A 13,813-nucleotide genomic window follows, 5' to 3' on the forward strand; every position below is an offset into this window, starting at 1 on the left:
ATCCTCAGAAAATCCAGAAACTGGAGTGTTGTCCTAAATTCCTTCCTCTCTCTGATCTGTTAAATCCAGTTACAGTAGTTCCCCCTTTATCTGCTGGAGATACATTCCAAGACCCCCAGTGGATGCCTGAAGTCACTAATAGTACGGAACCCCTGTATGATACGATGTTTCTTTCAGCATCACTATTTTTGCACTTTGGAGCTGTTATTAAGTAAAACATGGGTTATTTGACACAAGCACTGCAATACCATGAAGGTTGTTCTATGTGATAACTGAGATGGTTCCTAAGTGACTAACGGGCGGGTAGCATATACAGCATGAATATGCTGGACAAAGGGATGATTCATGTCCCAGACAGGATGGAGTGGGATGTCACAAGTTCTCATCACACTACTCAGAACGGTGTGCAATTTAAAACTTATGAATTGCTTATTTCTGGAATTTTCTATTTAATATTTTCAGACCACAGTTGACTGTGGGTAACTGAAACCCTGAAAAGCGAAACCACAGATAAGGGGGGTGCTGCTGTAGTCACTAATTTCTGTCATATCCACCTCCTTGCTCTTCTGCGTCTACTCTGCTTCATTTGCACTTCTGTTAACCTTCCAGGCCTTCATAATGCTTTTGCTTGAACTCCTCGTCTGCCGGTTTCTGTGCCTCCAGTATTGCCTGTCACCTCCAGGCTATGCTGTGCACTGCCACCAGAGAGGCCTTCCTAAAAGACAAACATCCCCGTGTCATTCCTTTTCTCAAAACCTTTTAAAGATTCCTTATTTCCTGAGCTGCATGTAAGTCAAGATTCCTCACTGTAGCATAAAAAACTTTCCGTAATTCAGCTCTTGATTACATCTCCAACTTAATCTCTCACCAGCTGCTACCTTCCCTCCCATGCACATGATTTCTGCCAAACTGAAGTTCTTAAAATTTCTTGAAAATGCTGTACAGCTTCACACATTCCTACATTTAAACATGATCTGTTCCATCTGCCTGTCTTTCCTCACTTTTTCTTGTTGACTCTTGCTTAACCTTCATTCAACAGACATTTATTGAACACTTACTGTGTGCAGAGTACCTGGGATGAGACCATATCAGAGCTTTTGGATGCGCTTACTGTATCACTTCTTTCTGCATGGTACTGGCTGACTAGCAGTCTCAGAGCTTAGGTGTGGCTCCTGAAGAGAAGTTAGGGTTCAGAGAAGGTCTGGAGAAGCTGCATTGGAGAAGGCAAGCCAGAGCACGAAGTGGTGACTGGAGTTGGCATTAAAAAGGGAAGGATAACAAGAGTAGATAAAGAACAAAGTTGATAGTTATATTAGGGAATAATTTTCAAAATAATTTCAGAGTAAAGCTTTTTTTTTTGATAAGAGATTTTATAGCAGTTGTATTATTTATCATATGTGCTTTGTCATCCCTGTTTGAGAATAAAACATAAAAGATTAAGACCTACATTTTTATGATCATTTAAAAAATCAAGTTAGTATGAACTTCAGATCTTTAATTCCTAAGTTACGGTGAAAGATTAACCTATTTATATCACTGCAGGATTCTTTGAAATGAGTATTTCATACTAATTTAAAACCTATTTTCTAGAATGATGGCTTAAAAAAACAAATCTTATGGAGATTTCAAGTATATACAGAAGGAGAAAGAATACTATAATAACCTCCATGTACTCATCACCAACTTTAACATATGGCCAGTCTTGTTTTATGCTCTTTACCCTCTCCCCCCCCATCCCAAACCAAATTCCAGACATTTTATCCCCTTTAATTAATATATAATTTTATCCATAAATACTTAAATATATAACATTTGTTTTTAATTACACAAAAGTATATCTATTTTTAAGTTGACTGATCCTCTGTGTTTGCTGAGTTTAAATGATTTGAAATTAAAACATTTGAATTTTCTTTTTAACATTAGCATTCTTTTTATTTCTTCAGTATTTATTAAAAATAGGGAAATAGCAGTGCCTGAAAATTTCATATCAAATAGTTCATGTTGCTTTGTCTGATTTTGCAATTCATGCACACAGATATACTCTTCTGTTTTTAGTAGTTTATTATTCAATTTTAAGAAGTTATCATACTTGAAGTAACCTCTCCAATTTTGTTCAACAAACGTGTTGAATGCCTACAGTCTACTTGACACTATGCTATTTGCTGGGAATGCATAGATGAGATATTTCTCAGTTGTCTATAAGTATGTGTGAAAATCAAATACATTCAACACTGAACATTGATGTTTTTACCTTTATAATACAAACATTAGGAGTTTGCACTGCCAGTTAAATTTTTGGGAGAACAATTAATATTTTAAAGTGTTATTGGAGAGATTTAATATGGAAAGAGCATTGAGCTTTAGAGTCTTAAAGATATGAATTTGGATATCAGTGTTATTACTTACTGGCATTTAGGAAATTTACCTAACCTTCAGGCCTCAATTTCTTCATCTGTTAAAACTTACCACATAGGGTTGTTTGTAGGAATAAGCGTAAAGCTCATAGCATGGCGCCACCCAAATGATAGGTGCTCAGTAAAAATAAATATTATTATTACTGTTGGTGGTGTTGTTATTGTTAAATACATAGATTCATCCTTTTCCTCAACTTTGAATTCTTCCTAGTCAAATGACAACTTTCTTCTCGCCACTTATCGGTGCCAGGCAAATACCACAAGGCTGGAACTCAAGGTAAAACTGTTTGAGATTACCTTTACTTGAAAGTGTGAACTTTCTTTTTTCCTTGGTAAATCTTGCAACATATGATATCATTTCTTTGCATTAAATTTCTCCCTGAAATGAGCATTTTGGAATAATGTCTTTTGAATGACCTATTAGGTTTTGATTCAGCCCAAACCACTCTCTTTTCTGTTAGCACTCAACTAGTCACGTTCTCTAAAATTACCAATCCTAAATTTCCTCTAACTGGAAATATTTTTTCTAATTTTCTATTATGGAAAGTTTCAAGCATACATAAAAGTAATGATTCCAGTTTCAGCGATGATCAACTCACGACAATCCTGTTTATGCTGTCACTCTCCATTCCAAATTATTTTGAAGCAAATACAAGATGCTTTATAATTTTATTAGTAAATATTTCAATACATATGTTTAAAAGATAAGAACTCTTTTTTTCTAAGTGATTATGTAAAATTTGTATTTTTTAAAAAATTTTTATTGGGATATAGTTGATTTACAATGTTGTGTTAGTTTCAGGTGTACAGCAAAGTGAATCTGTTATGCATATACATATCTCCATTTAAACAATAAGAACTCTTTTTAAAAACATAACCACAATACTGTTATCACACCTAAGAAAAATAATAATAATTCATTAGTATTATCAAATGTTTAGTGTAGTGTTCTTTTTAGTTTGTTTGATCCAATCATGGTCCAAATAAGGTAATTTGGTTATTGAAGTATCTGAGCATTTGCCCTATATTTTCCTATTATCTGGATTTTTCTGATTGCATTCCAGTGATGTCATTACCAACTATTCCAGGGAAAATCTTTGAAGTTTCCTTTTGCAATTTACTAACATAATCACTTTTATAATTAAATACTGATTGTAGCATACAAGTTTATTTTAGTTATTTAATTTTTAGTGTGAAATTTAAAAAAAATTTTATTTTTGATGTGTTTATGATCCAAAAATTAAGCACTATAACTTTTTCCTGATGTTCTGAAACTCAGAGTATGCTTTTTTCAAGAGAGATGCTATTGCACAATAACTTTTTCATATCTGGTTAAGGAAGTTCCAGTTAAAATGTAATTTTTTTCTAAACAATTTATTTTCATCTGTATAAGTCCCCTTTCATGTATTTTGAAAGAAAAATTGAAAACTGGTATAAGTTCTAAAGGAATATACTTCAGCATATTTATGTAACCTAATTAAACATTTAGATTACATTCACTGAGCTAGATTGTGCCAATAAATTAGGAAGTAGGCCTAAAAATATTAAAAACCTATGTTCTTTTTTAAAAATAACTTTAAAGTTCAGAGGAAAGAGTAAATGCCTGAAAAGAGCCAACAAAACAAAACTATGAAAAAGGAGAAAAGGTGGAACTTATTTTGCCCTATGGTAAAATGTACTATAAAACTACTATAATAAAAATAATGTGGGGGGCTTCCCTGGTGGCGCAGTGGTTGAGGATCTGCCTGCCAATGCAGGGGACACGGGTTCGAGCCCTGGTCTGGGAAGATCCCACATGCCACAGAGCAACTAGCCCCGTGAGCCACAAGTACTGAGCCTGTGTGTCTGGAGCCTGTGCTCCGCAACAAGAGAGGCCGCGATAGTGAGAGGTCGGCGCACCGCGATGAAGAGTGGCCACCACTTGCCACAACTAGAGAAAGCCCTCGCACAGAAATGAAGACCCAACACAGCCATAAATAAATAAATAAATAAAAATTAAAAAAAAAAAATGTTTTCTGCCCCTATTTAAAAATAATAATAATAATAATGTGGGGTATTTACAAGACCTAAATAAATAGGTGACACAACAAAATAAAGTTTAGAAATATAGCCCAGCACATATTTATGGGAATTTAATGCACAGCGTTTTTAGATAGGGAAAATTCTATTAAATTACTATTTTTATTTAAAAATTGCTATTGGTGGGACTTCCCTGGTGGCCCAGTGGTTAGAACCACAGCAACTAAGACCCAATGCAGCCAAAGATAAATTAATTAATTAAAAAAATAAAAATTGCTATTGGTACAACTGGCATCCATCTGGAAGAATATTAAGTGGATTCTTATGCCGTATATTATAAAAGATAAATTCAGATGAATTAAGTACCTAGTTATTTTCAAAAAGAAGCTGTCTTCCAGATAATGGGTAAATATCAGAATATGAAGACTGCCTATAAGTTGTTTAAAAAGACTACCCAGGGTGGTCCAGTAGTTAAGAATCCACCTTCCAGTGCAGGGGAGATGGGTTCAATCCCTGTTTGGGGAACTAAGATCCCACATGCCACGGGGCAACTAGGGTCGTGCACTGCAACTACTGAGCCTGTGTGCCACAGTTAGAGGGCCCGCGTGCCACAACTACTGAGCCCATGCACTCTGGAGCCCACATGCCACAACTAGAGAGCCCACACACCACAACTTCTGAGCCCACACACTGCAATGAAACATCCCGCATGCAACTAAGACCCAACGCAGCCAAAGAAAGAAAGAATCTTGTTCCTTAAAAAAAAAAAGGACTACCCAATTAGGAAAATAGGCCAATGTGGGTAGGCAGTTCACAGAAGAGGGAATCAAAATAGCTAACAAATATTAAAAGAACATATTCTACCTCATTATCAGTTAGGGAAACTCAAAATAACAAAAATCAGTTTCTGCTTGTCTAACAGATTGGCAAAAATTTTGAAAAAGCAGAATTACCAGGTGGCAGGATGAGGAAAAGGACACTCTCAATCATAGCTGAAGGAAATAAAAATTCTTATTGCTACTTTGGTAAAATAGGCTGTAATCCCATTTGTTGGAATCTATTTCATAGCAATAAAATCACAGTATTGTACACACAGATATGTATATAATTAACTGCAGCGTTGTTAATTGTAGAGGCAGAAAAGTTGAACCAAAGTGAACATTCAGTAATTTAATGTTTGAATAAATAGCTGTTTATCCATCTCATAGAATATTGCAGAGCTGCAATAAAGAATGAGTTGGTCAATTCCTGTTAACATGGAGCAAATTCCATGAAAAACACAAAATGCAGATAAAAGTCCTACATATGTATATATATATTATCTATAATATGAAGAAATGTATAAAAAGAAACATATCTCTCTGATATGATAGGTCACACAATAGGGGGAAGGTATGGGTGGGATGGGAGTGGGAAGGAGGTGATGGTATTAGGAGAGACAGAGATAAGGGAAAAATCTGGTTATTAGAAATAAAAACAAAGATGTCTATGATATAAATAGAATTTAGCCATGTGAAGTTATGCATTTATTTTTGTACATCTGCATAGAGAGATGTATGAAAGAAAGGTTGACTATCAAAATAGCAATAATGATCATCGCTGGGTGGTAGGATTTCAGATTACTTATATGTTAATCCTAATTTTTCTTCATTGTGTGGATTTTTAAAAAATGAATATGAAGTATATAATCAGAGAAAGCATTATGACTTTTCTTAATATTATGAACAATTATATTCTTTTTTTAAAGTTGATACTGCATTTACAGTTATTATAAAATATTGGCTATATTCCTCGTGTTGTACTAATTGTGAACTTATTGTGGAAAAATTTATGTGCCAGTGTAAGCTTACCCTTTAAAAAGAAATCCTAAAATATAGTTTTATCAGATCGATTTTTTATTTTCCTTCTGTATTTTTATTCTTTTCCTTATCTTTTCTCTATTCCCATTCAGAACAATATTTTCAGTATAAAATTTGCAAAAAATCTTGCTTTAAACTTTTTTTTATGTTTCCCATTTAGGTAAAACATTGATTTTTTTTCCCCCCTCACATGCCAGGAAAAGTATGAGCTGATGTATCAGTTAGATTAGAGAAGCTGTCTTTGTAATACAAGAGGTACTACAATCCACTTCAAGAATTGGAACAGAGAAGAGCTGAAAGGGACAGGAGGGAGAAACTTGACTGCTTTCTAACTCCTAAAATTAGGTCTTCACAATTTCATGAATTAGGGTTTTCTGTAAGTGTTTTAAATTCTCAGGATATCCAACTAGCCATATTCAAAATAGCTTAAAAAGAATTTCCTAATCCAAATATGTCATAATTAGATTGTGCGTATGCTTCTCTATTTTCATAGAAAGTCAAGAATTAAGTTCTTGGAAACATTTTTTTTTCTGTCAGTAGGTTTTTATAACAATAGCCATATGCTATAATACCCCTATTTCTGAGAACATGAAGTATTAGTTATTGACCCACTTATCCCTTCAACAAAAATGTCTAAATTTTAGCCAGTTTTTACGTGAATCTTATACAATATATTATACACCTACACTTTTAGATGTGATAGGGTGGTGTGTGAGAATATCTGTCTTTTGGAATGACAGACCTAAAAATATGTGGTGGGGATGACTTTCATAGATGGATTAATTTTGCTTTTGATTTCCAAAATCTTTTAAAATTTTCTTTTACTGTAGAGGTAAAAAGTTCTTGTTTAATAGAATGTCCTTATTTCCTTCAGCATATTACAGAAGAGATTAAGGTCTGAGTACCTGCTTGCTTGTGTTGAACATTTTAAAGATAGCCTTTATGTTGCTAGATTATTCTTATTTTCTTTCCTCTTTTGTGTTCAGATTCGCTCAATTGAAGGCCAGTATGGCACACTTCAAGCATATGTGACTCCAAGAATTCAACCCAAAACATGTCAGGTCCGCCAGTACCTTATCAAACCCCTTTCACTCCATCAAAGAACTCACTTTATTGATCATGACAGGTAGGACAAAGGAGGGAGAAGTTTATTTTTAGGATATTACATGATGCAGATAAAGTTGCTTTTTATTTTAGTAGTGTAAATTCTGGTAGCTAGTTGTACTTTTTAAAAATTAAATAAATATTTAAATGCTGTGTACAGGTTTCCCCCGCTATCTGAAAGTAGAGTGTTCCTATGAAACCTTTCATAAACCAAAATAGCATAAAGTGAAGAAGCAGTTATTGTAGGACACATCTTGATAATGGATGCTCAGAATAAATTGGGATAAAGCACAGATGCTCACAGACAGTTCAAAGCTATGTGGCCTGATGAGTGTAGTTCCTGGAGAAGGAACTCGGCGGGGCCGCTCTCAGTGCTGCTGGGGTACTTGCTGCTTCGGTAACAGCTGCTGCAGAACAAACGCTGAGGCTGTTTTTGCTTTTCACCTTTTTTTGGTAAAAGCAAAAATTCTCTTTGGATTTCTCTGGTTACCGAAAATGGGCACTCGTGTAGGCCTTTTGTAAAAACAAAGTGGCACAAAGTGAACTTTCAAAAAGCAGGGGATACCTGTATTAATATTTCTAATAGACGTAAGAATCTTTGTCTTCTTTTAGAGGCTGATTTGAGCTGGACTTTCCTATCTTTCTCGTATATTTACCATTCTGAAATCAGTAGAGTAATAGTTCTCTGTCTCAAACATCTATTGTGAGAAAATACTGTTTAGCATTTGAGTTCTCTGTAAACAGGACCTTATTGTGTTAGCCTCAAACATTATATTTCCTTTCTACTTCACCTCAGGGAATACTGGTAGAGCAATTAGTTGTGATAGTCCCTATTATTTCTAACTTCCATTCCAACTTAATCATCCTCCTGGTTATAGTTTTTCACTTTCTTTTCTGAAAATGAGAGACCATGGCCTTAAATGAAGAAGGGAAAGAAATGAACAATTAGTGAATACTTGCCCTGTGCCATGCATTGTGCTTAGTGCTTAGGTGTTACCATTTAAGTCTTACGGCAAAACAAGTAGTAATGTTTGGAAAAGTAAGTAACTTGTTGATATGAGAAACAGAGTGAAGATTTGAGGCCAAAGCCTATGTTTTTTTCTATTGCAGCTTGTAATTTTAAAGATATGTAATTTAAATGAGATGTAAGGAAAAAAGTTCCGAAGGAAGGTTTTGGGAAAACATTAAAGAGAATGGATTCTCTGAGGGTGTCTTCCTGCTTAAAAGTCAGAGTTGTTAAAGGAGGTATAGCGTGGTGTTCTGGAAAGAACAGCAAACTGGGACTCAGGAGACTCAGATTATAGCCTTATATCTGTTCCTACATGACTTTGGGAAAATAATTTAAGCTCTGGGCTTTAGTTCTCTCATCTGCAAATAGAGTTGCTGTGGCAATCTCAAAAGTCCTTTCTATTCTGTATTCTCTTAAAATTCTTTCTGTACCTTTAATTCCATAAACTTGCATTTTCTTAATTCTTTATCCATTTGATTTATTTTAAATTTATTTGATTTATTTTACAACCTTTTGTGTGTATGTGTAATTTGCAGATAGAAAGTTAATTCTGTATCCCTGCAAAATAGAAGGTATCATTCCCTAACTTTCCAGGTGGCATGCAGCTAGTGTTTCAAACCCATGTGTCCATCTTACTTAAAAGCCCAATTCTTTGCCTTCACATTATGCTGATTTTTTCCTTTAGGAGATTCTTATGTTTTGTAGCTCCTATAATATAAACACTAGATGAACTTTTAAAAAATGGAATTTACCTGAGTAAACTGAATTGTATTTGTGAAGGCATGTTATAATGAAAACAAGCTCTTTATGTCACTTAACTGAATATTAAAAGTACAGGTATAGGTAAGCATTCTTTTTTTTTTTTCTTGAAATCAAAATGTTTATCTGATGGGTAAGATTAATCTGAGAAAAATTAAATGGCTGCTTTTCTATTTGTAACTACTGTTGCAAAATTCTGTTTTTTAACGTCTTGAGTACATATAATACCTCTGTGTATTCCCAGACAAATATGTGTACCTCTGCTATTTAATTGCAGACCCATGAATACACTGACTTTGACAGGCCAGTTCAGTTTTGCTGAACTTCACTCCTGGGTGGTTTTTTGCCTGCCTGAAGTTCCTGAAAAACCTCCAGCAGGAGAATGTGTGACATTTTATTTTCAGAACACCTTCCTGGATACACAACTTGAAAGTACCTACAGGTAAATAAAACTTATTCCTGGTTCACAAGTGTTTTTTACATAAATGGAACTTCTAAATTTTCATAAGTTTTAAGGCAGTAATAATTTGCGAATAATATGATTGAAAAACTATACTGTTTAAGAGAATCTTTGAAAAACAAATGGAATTAATGAGTTTAAAACATGATTGACTAAAGATGAATATGAAAGAGCAATACCTTTCCAATTCTCAGCCATAACCAGTTAGAAAATAAATTGTTTAAAAAGATTCTTTCAGAGCAGCGATAACAATAACAAAATGTTCATATAAAATCTGTAAGAATATTCTTTATTAGAAATACATAGGACTTCATGAAGAAAACTTTAAAATTTTATTGACATTAAAGACTTGATTTAATGGAGTAATATATTCTATAGTTATCAATATGAAGACAATGTAAACATGCAAGTCCTTCCCAAATTGATTTGAACATTTATCCTAATTCCAGTAAGAATTACAAGAAGAATTACCATTGAATTTCTTTATGCAAAAATAGGAAATGGCTCAAGGACTTGAGAGCTTAGAACATTCAGGCTTTTGAAGTGACCACATTGAGGTGAAGGTCATTATTCCTTGACACTCTTCTCAAGCTCCCAGTTGCCCTCCTGCCCCCTTCACTGTCACTCCCTACTCATCTCCCATAGGCTCCCCTAATTTCTGTTTCTGAATATAGTAGAGGCTAAAATTTCCTTCTCCTTTGTTCTTTTTCTGAATGTGTTGGGTAAGGCTGGTTTCTCTACATCTGCTTTGAGCTTGTACCCTCATACTTCTTCAAGGTTTTTGCATTCTCATTCTGTCACATCTGTAGGTTGTTTTTGTTTGTTTGATCTTTTGTTTTTTTATCTTGTTTGTTTGGAGGGGAGGAGGTTTCTTATCTTCTCTCTGTCTCTGTCTCTTAAAGCTTACTGAGCTTTAAGCAGTTTACTGAGGTATTCTACTTTCTGCTTCCTAGCTGAGACTTTACCATGCTAGGTTCTGGAAACAACAGTGAACACATAATTTTACCTCTGAATATAGCCTTTCGGACCAAGAACTCTCCAGAAATCTAATTGGTTTTAGCATCAGTTCTATGGGGGTGTTTCACTGTACCCTCCAGGGGATCTTACCTGTGTAAACCTGGAATCATGACTTCAGTTTTGAAGTACCACAGCAAACCTCACGTTTTAATCATAGCAGACAATTTGACAGGCCCCTGGCATACTGCATATTTTTATAATAGCATACCTTTGCTTTTTACCATTCTGTGTCTAAATATTCTTTCCTTAATAGTCAAAACTCTACTCATTCTTCAAGGCCCAACTCAATAGCTACATTTTTTAAGTCTTCCTTGATTCTATTCTCTGTTCCCATAACATTTTATTCTTACCTGCCTTAGGTTTTTATTGTTATTTTTTTGAAGTATATAATAATTTTTATGTAAGCTTGTCTCTAAATCAGATTGTAAGCTCTGGGCAGAGTTTATTTCTTAATTAACTTTGTATGTATCCTCCAAGTATCAACACATGGCTTTGAACATAGTGGTACTCAATAAATGTTTTTTTGTTCCATAAAATACATATATATGGAAGAAGTATAGAAGCGTGTACTTTGGAGACAGACATACTTAGGTTTGAATCTGGCTCTGTGACTCACCAGCTATTTGCTCTTAGCTAGATTACTTAACTTTCTGGGTTTCAGTTTCTTTTCTGACGAATAGAAATAGTAGCACTTACTTCACTGAATTGTGATACTTAAAGGAAGATGAACCACGTGAGTCGTTCCACAGTGCCAGGTACTGTATAAGTATTTAATGTTAAATATTATTAATTAAAATTGAAGACTAGTGAAAAAAATCTCATGATTTCTAACACATAATTGGGATCAAAATAAGTGTGTATTATTCCTCTTTCTAGAAAAAAAGAATTAGCATTTGCCTATAGCAGTCAATATAAAAGCAAATAAAATGGCAACACTGAATATGTAAAAGATGGTATATATTAATTAGGAAAATTTTGGTCATCATAAAAAGGAACCAAACGTAAGCAGGCTTAACCAAATAAAAGGAATTTATTAGCTCATATAACTTAAAGACTAGCAGTAGTCTGCCTCAAGCATAACTGGATCAATGGCTTAACTGATATTGTCAAGACTTTATCCCTTTCCATTGCTCAGCTCTGTTTTTGTCTTCTCCTGGCTTTCCTATGTAGTGCCATGGTGGCCACCAACAGCTCCATCCAGCTTTATATCTTTTCAGCTACCATAGCCTCTCTTTCCCACTAGTTCCAATAAAAGTCCCAGGATTGAGTATCATTGTTGAGTCGTGAACCACTGTGCTCAGGGGTATGGAATATGCTGCTGAAAACTTCCTCCTGAAGTCCCAGAAATGGGGTTGGGGCCAGTGCCAATGAAACTATATGGATTGAAAGGGTGAGAGAGAAAGAGAGAGAGAGAAGGAGGGGTTCCATAAAGAAAAATAAGGGTCCCGTGAACATAAGAAGTGGCAATGGATGCTGGGCATGGAAGAACAGAAGATGTTACTCTTAGGTTTGATATTAGCTTTCTTTTAAGGATGAAGCATATAGTCATGCTGTAATTTATGTGATTACATAAAAAAAATCTTATGTGAAAGCAAGCAATTCTAAATGCATTTTATATACATAAGGTGTTAGCTATTGGAAATTTTATTAGTGAAAATGAAAAAAAGGTGTTTTAAATGAAGAACTTATATAAATTGTCGTATCTTTTGGAGGCATGTGTCTAACATCTTTTATTCAGTTTTACAAGTATGTTTCGAACTTGAATTGCTACAACAGTAAAAGGTTACATGTTTAAATATGTTTTACATTAATAATGAGATGTGTATATAAAGAAATCTAAAATTAAATTAAGTCTAAACACAAGGTCCTATTCGCAAAATATGTATTTACTGGACATATTTATTGGATGTATTTCCTTCTAAAGCTGTTCTTTTAAAAATATTAATTTTATAGAAAAGGTGAAGGAGTTTTTAAATCTGACAACATTTCTACTATATCCATCCTAAAAGATGTGCTCTCTAAAGAAGCTACAAAAAGGAAAATTAACCTCAACATATTATACGGTAAAAAAAAAAAAAAAAAAAAAAAATCATTTTTTGTGTTTTGGGGGGGGTTGTTATAAGAATGTTCCTGATCGAAGTGACTTATCTAATTGTGCCTGACTCAACTTCTTCTAGAGATAAATGAAGTATCAGTCAAACACACATTAAAGCTAATCCACCCAAAGCTGGAGTACCAGTTGCTTTTGGCTAAGAAAGTGCAATTAATTGATGCTTTAAAAGTAAGTATTTGTGTCATGGGACTCATGATCATTATTTTATTGTGATGGGATTTCTAAAATTGTAAAGACCTTAAAGTTTTCCACTTTAAATCCACGTTACACTGGATTAAATTTTGAACATTAAGTGCTTCTGTTTTTAATTTTAAATAAGGAATTGCAGGTTCATGAGGGAAACACAAACTTTCTGATACCAGAATATCGCTGTATCCTAGAAGAGGCAGATCACCTACAGGAAGAATACAAAAAGCAACCTGCACATCTTGAAAGACTCTATGGTTAGTGAACTATTCTAGAATACCTTGTCATATTTCTTTTCTACTGGCTGTTTGCAAAGGAGCACATGAGAGAAGCTGGGCGGAAGGAGATAGGCAAAGATTACAGCAGTCATGAACCAGTAACAACCCATGTACTGCCCACTATATTTATTTTGTCAAGTTGGTTTTAATGTTTAATATTTTCACTAGATGAAATACAAATAAATATTAAGAAGTGAAATAAGTCTAATGCAATGAATTAATCTATATATATGAAGAAACCCAGCGTGAAATGAATGTAACCTATGAAGCATTACAATTTAGGTTATATTTCACACAAATAATTTTCAGTTTTTATTGCTATTTTGAAATATCAAAATGCAGCATTTAATATATATATATATATATTTTAACATCTTTATTGAGGTATAATTGCTTTACAATGGTGTGTTAGTTTCTGCTTTATAACAGAGTGAATCAGTTATACATATACATATGTTCCCATATCTCTTCCCTCTTTGTCTCCCTCCCTCCCACCCTCCCTATCCAGCTCCGTTTTTCGTTCTCAAGACTGCTTTGGCTATTCGGGGTCTTTTGTGTTTCCATACAAATTGTGAACTTTTTTGTTCTAGTTCTG

At 34.1% G+C, this 13,813-nt stretch overlaps 1 protein-coding gene across 1 annotated transcript in view; it reads left to right on the plus strand.

Annotated features, from left to right (window-relative positions):
- BBS7 (Bardet-Biedl syndrome 7) overlaps window positions 1-13,813 on the plus strand; it is a 46,258-nt gene that overhangs the window by 27,331 nt on the left and 5,114 nt on the right. The window contains 6 exon segments of the mRNA XM_007464838.1: window positions 2,626-2,691; window positions 7,279-7,418; window positions 9,442-9,606; window positions 12,595-12,704; window positions 12,819-12,922; window positions 13,074-13,197. Of these exon segments, the coding sequence (XP_007464900.1) occupies window positions 2,626-2,691; window positions 7,279-7,418; window positions 9,442-9,606; window positions 12,595-12,704; window positions 12,819-12,922; window positions 13,074-13,197 (709 nt within the window).

The sequence above is a fragment of the Lipotes vexillifer genome, unplaced genomic scaffold (genome assembly GCF_000442215.2).
Source record: "Lipotes vexillifer unplaced genomic scaffold, Lipotes_vexillifer_v1.1 scaffold231, whole genome shotgun sequence".
NCBI classification, from domain to species: Eukaryota; Metazoa; Chordata; class Mammalia; order Artiodactyla; family Lipotidae; genus Lipotes; species Lipotes vexillifer.